General features: G+C 33.9%; 1 protein-coding gene across 1 annotated transcript; it reads right to left on the bottom strand.

The window, feature by feature from the left end:
* Window positions 1–248: 248 nt before the first annotated feature.
* On the bottom strand, window positions 249–6,093 carry kitlgb (kit ligand b). Its single transcript, NM_001018127.1, is given in 8 exon segments — window positions 249–291; window positions 382–521; window positions 733–833; window positions 3,370–3,541; window positions 3,625–3,783; window positions 5,432–5,488; window positions 5,729–5,836; window positions 6,070–6,093. Coding segments are annotated over 8 exon segments (804 nt in total).

The raw sequence follows: 6,093 nt of genomic DNA, 5'->3' as shown, positions 1-6,093 counted from the left end.
ATCAAAGAGCTGCACTTCCTGCCGGATGAAATCATAAAGGTTTTCCCGTGCTGTTTTTCCGGATGGCATCCCGGAATAACAGACCCTCATTGATTGGTTAAGCTCGTCGCGTGTTACGATTGGTCTCTTCGGCCCAAAGTTTAATGGTGAGCAGGTATGGCTTAAAAGCATCCCGTTCTGGATATTCCCTTCATAACTCCGGAGCATACTGGCGTTTCCGTCGACTTTCCTTTTGCTTTTTTTTTTTATTAGACCTCTGTGTCTGCACACCCTAAAGAATCCAGCCACGCCCTGCAATGATGCCACATGTTGATGGAAAAAGGCTTTGTTAGGTCTTGTTTACAAACTGGTAAACAGAAAAACTTGTCGTAACTAACACACCTGTCTTGTTCACTGGCGGAGGTGGAAGCCGGGTCCTCCTGTGCAGCTCCGCTGTGGAGCTCATTTCTGTTTTCTTCAGCTCTGTCGTGAGGCTCAACTTCACGCATTCTTGCTCCACAACGACCTCTTCTTCCTAATGCCTGTAGATTGAGAAAACTTTGATGGATGGCAAGTAATTTCAATCATAATTGACCTCATTGAGACATGGGTGTTCACGAAGCATAGCGCTGTCAGTGCAAAAATGACAAAAATTTCATTGAGCGCCTTCAGGGCTTCCTTGCAATAGACACAAGAGCTACAGTTGCTGGTAAACATGGTGGTTTGTATACATATATATAGGTATCACCTTACCATTTGGATAGTGAGAACTAGAATAGCCACACTGGGGATGATGAGCAGCGCCAGGAGCCCATGAACCGCAGAGTTCATGCCATTCTGCTGTCTGCTTTGACCTGCCAAAAAAAAAAAAACACATTCCCCTTTCAGGTCTTGCGAATACACTTCTCTATATGGCTTGAAGTATGTGAACACCTGAACACCACACCCATTTGTGTTTGTTGAGCATTAATTTCAAAAGCATTGGCATTGATAAAGAGTTTATCCCTCCCTTTATCCTCTATGTTTTTTCGGAGAAGGCTTTCCATTAGATGTTGGGACAAGGCTGAGGGGATTTGCTTCCATTCAGACACGAGCATCAGTGATAATCTCCTCAGCGAAAGTGCTGACAAATATAGATGTTTAAAAAGACCTCCTCACCAATAATTGAAGATTCATTTGTTGAATATTTGTACGTTACATTTTAATAATTATGCTGCTAATTAAACAAACGGGAAAAAATTCTACGAATTAAAGACTTTTTAAATAGAATATTAAAATGATGAAAGAAATAATGTTAAATCTAACTAATGATGGTTCTTATAAATATAACGATTTTGGGATATATATGGTATTTTTACAGTAACTACACTGTAAACAAAAAAAAAAATATACAAATCCGTAATTTTATGTTTTATTTTCAGCAGCTGGAGTGCTAAAAAAAAAAAAAAAAGAAAAAAAGTAAAATAACAGCCGTTAAATTACAGAAATTACTTTAAATTAATATTTCTGGTCAATTTCTGTAATGTTTCTGTAATTCAACCTGTTATTTTACAGTAAATTTCTGTAATTTAACTTGTTACAGTTACACTGTAAAAAAAAAAAAAATCCGTAATTTTTGGATTTATTTCTGGCAGCTCGGGAATAATGGCTTATTTTACGGTTTATTTCCAGTGTAACTGTAACAAGTATGGTATTTAAACTAAGCAGGACACATTTTAATATAGTTGAGGGTAAAGAAACTCAAAACTTAGCGCTTTGTTGTTTTAGAAAAGCGCATTATAAATAACATTTATTATTATTACTTTACACTTTTATCTTATTGAAGTTTGAAAACCTGTTTACTTTTGGGATAGTTTATAGGTTACACTGCAAAAAAATGCTTTTCTTACTTTTTTTACTACTTCAAATATCAAACAATTCATTAATCAAGAAGTGTTTTCCAGATGAGCGAAACTAATGGGTCACACTTTATTTTGATGGTCCGTTTGTTAAAGTTAGTTACATTGCATCTGTAGATCAACAAATTTGCAGTAGATTATAAGCAAACTGTTGGGGTTAGGGTTAGTGTAAGTTGACATGTACTTGCAAAGTTTCTAATAGTCAGTTAAATGTCTGTTGAAGGAGCAGTATCAACATATTAAACAGACAGGCTACTAATACTCAAATAGACCATTAAAATAAAGTGTTACCAACTATTGTCTTGTTTTAAGAAATAATATGCCAAAATTAAAAGTTTTTCCTTAAAACAAGCACAATAATCTGCCAACGGGGTAAGCAAAGTAATCTTGTTTTTTTTTTCCCTTTGATTTTAGATCATCTTGCTTACACCATTGCCAGATTATTTAGCTTGTTTTAAGGGGGAAAAAACACTTAATTTTAGCACATTATTTCTGAAAACAAGATAATGTTTTGCTTGTCTAGAAGATCTTTCTTGATTCCAGAATTTTAAGATATTTGGTCTAGAAATCGAAGTAAGAAAAGCATTTTTTTTGCAGTGTATGCACTAATACATGAATACAGACGTTTAACATCAGTGCATGGAGAATGGATAAATAAAGCATAAATAATTAATACCATATCACAATAGTGTACTGTTATTACACAGCAATTCAGGCAGCTCTTGCAATATTAAATTGTCACTATACGAGTAGTTAATTTAGTACTTCATCAACAAAAAACAGACAGACAGACAGACAGACAGATAGACAGATAGATAGACAGATAGATAGACAGATAGATAGACAGATAGATAGACAGATAGATAGACAGATAGACAGATAGACAGATAGATAGATAGATAGATAGATAGATAGATAGATAGATAGATAGATAGATAGATAGATAGATAGATAGATAGATAGATAGATAGATAGATAGATAGATAGATATTAAAAGAAGAAAAAAAATCTAAACTATGACTGAGGAGTTCATATTTGGTCTTTGTGAAAACCTGTCAGGTTCTGCCACACTATTAAATTAAGTAAACCTACCCACTCAGTAACTCATTTATGTAGCTGACATGCTTGACCCTTCACATATTGCTTCACACCATTCTCCAGATTGTCATTGCATGCTTGAGTAGTACTTCATTTCTCTTTTACAAACAGCATGTCAACTGATTTATCTGCTATAGAGTGCTTTTTACACAAATACGCTCAGCTTTTGCATGCATGATCATGCAAGTTTGAACAAACCCAAGTGAAGCCCCAGAAGAAATCCTCTTCAATGGAAACTAAAAAGCATCAGCTGTTTTCCCATAGATTAGCTGACCCCTTCATCGTCCTCACATTCCTTCCACAGAATCCTACAGATCCCACAGATTTCGTTGTGCATAAATCCCATCAAGCCTGTTCATGCATCTTAACAAAACGCAATATTTGGTGCATTCACCTGGCGTGAAAGGAGGAGCTGCGAGGGTCTGGCAAGGAGGAGGTGTGCATGGAGGAATATCACCATATGTGGAGCCGGCCACTGTAAGAACGGATTTAACATAGCTAAAGAAGCGCCTAGTCGGCCACTTTTCCCTTCTGTAGTGGCACTTGAAGGCTTGCATTCTGTCCTCCTGAGGAAGACAAACAAAACCAAAATGAGACAACAGCCATGACAATGTTTCAAGGAATGCGACTGCAATTGAGAGGAAATTACCAGGTCGTCACTGTTCAGAGTGAAACGAAAATCCTGCAGCATTGTTATGAAAATGGTGATGTTGGCCTTATTGGTGGACTGGTTGCCAAACTTGATGGCCAATTTTTTTAAACTGCTCTCGACTGGATACAGGTTCAAATGCAGCCAGCAAGCTCCACCCTAAAAATATAAGAAGAGAAAAATGCTTAGGCGTCTCTTCTGGAACGGTAACAAACCACAGCTCATGTGATACATAATGTTTAATGTCCACAAAATGTATCTGGATTCAACATGTTACTGCGCACGATCAAAAGCTTCAAAAGTGAAACTTACTTGATAGAAATATGGGTCACACTTTATAATACGGTTTCATATTTACTAAAATTAACTAATGATGAACAATACAGGATTTACTAATCATAGTTCAAGATTTACTTATGCAATATTAAAATTCAAATCCATGTTTATTACCTCCATAAGTCAACATGAACAACTTTATTTCCATTAACAAAGACGAATAAATACTGAAATAAATGTGTTTTTGTTCATTGTTTGTTCATGTTAGTAAGTACATTAGCTAATGTAACCTTATCATAAAGAGTAAACTGAAATATGCATGAGCTTATGTTCATGCAAAGCATTTACAAATTGTTGGCAAAAAAAAACAAAAAAAAAACTTGCAACGAAATCATTATGCCAAGATATTACGACACTTTTCAAAGCTCAAGATATTCCCCCACTTAGTTAAATGTGAGCTGGTATTTGTTGCGATTCAATTCATGCATGAAGTGCTGCTCAAGTGTGCAAATGGTATTCTGTGTTTACATGGTAAATTTATTTGCATATAGCATGCTTATTAAATGCAAGTAGAGTCAGATTTAGTGTTTCAAATCACTTGAATCATTTGAAAAGGATTGATCATTAGTTAGTGTGAAATAACAAATACATTTATGTTAAAATAAACCATACTTATTCTGAAATTAATTTATTAATAAATATGCCCTTTATTTTACATAAACTGTTACACAGAACCTTTTTGGTGGGTGCCTTCTCTAAATCATTGTAATATGCATGAGAAAAATTTTAATAATTATAATTTGCAAGAGAAAAAAAATCATTATAATATGCATGAGAAAAATGTAAATAATTATAATATGCATGTGAAAAATTTAAATAATTATAATATGCATGAGAAAAATGAAAATAATTATAATATGCATGAGAACATGTAAATTATAATATGCACGAGTAAAAAGTTAAATAATAATATGCATGAGAAAAAATGCAAAAAATTATAATATGCATGAGAAAAAAGTAAATAGATATAATATGCATGAGAAAAAAAGTAATAATTATAATATGCATGAGAAAAAAGTAAATAATTGTAATACACAGGAGAATTTTTTTTAAATAATTGTAACTTGCATGAATTTTTTTTTAATAATTATATGCATGAGAAAAATGTAAATAATTATAATATGCTTAAGAAAAAATTGTAAATCATAATTTGCATGAGAAAATGCAAATAAGTATAATATGCATGAGAAACTTTTTTTAATAATAAAATGTAAATAATTCTAATATGCATGAGAAAAAATTTAAATAATTATAATATGCATGAGAAAATATCTAATTATAATATGCATGAAAAAATGTAAATCACTATTATGTGCATGAGGAAAAAAATGAAAATAAACAAGACACATTCTAATGCATGCAATAATTTAAAGCATAATAATACATTGATTAAGTGATGTAAATATAATTACATATTTTGATGAAAAAACACTCGTCATTCACTCATTAATGCATCCACATGTATACTTACCACATCCTTTGTGATGAACTTGATGGGTATTCTGTAGTCACTGGGAATATTCTCACTCTGATGAGTTAAAACAAGAATTTGGATTGCTTTAGTTTTTATAAAGTGACTCAGTGGCATGCCTTTGGATATACATTTTGCTTAAACTTGCATCGAGACTTGAGAAAATGTAATGTATATCTCTGCTGGAAAACGAAATTAAGTAGCAGCCTATGATTGTGCTTAAGCTGATCTTTGAGATTAACGACACCATATTCAAACACCCCCATAAAACCAGAAAAGTCTGAATAAAACTCTTACCAGGGTATCTAACGTGGCCACATCATCTGTTAAAGGGCTCCCAAAAACACCTGAGCAGGTCACAAGCCCCGAAAAAAGCAACACTAATACACAAATGCTTTCTCCAATCTATAATGAGAATATCAGAACGCAGTTCAGCAACAGAAGCAGCAAATACGCGTGCGATGACAAACACCTATCCAGTCAGAACTTGATCACAGCTTTCATCTTAATCGTTTAACTAGAAAGTCGTGAAAAGTAATCAGCGATTGCATAATTTGTCTGAGAAAGTGAGTAGAGCCACCGCGCGTTTGGGTGCGCTGTGGGTGTGCGTGCGCGTCCCCAAAAGTGCGTGTACTCACCTTAACCTCCCTCATGTGGAACAT

Source organism: Danio rerio, chromosome 4, assembly GCF_049306965.1.
Source record: "Danio rerio strain Tuebingen ecotype United States chromosome 4, GRCz12tu, whole genome shotgun sequence".
NCBI lineage: Eukaryota > Metazoa > Chordata > Actinopteri > Cypriniformes > Danionidae > Danio > Danio rerio.
The sequence above is the reverse complement of the archived record's forward strand: the minus strand, read 5'-3'. Positions and strand labels throughout refer to the sequence as shown.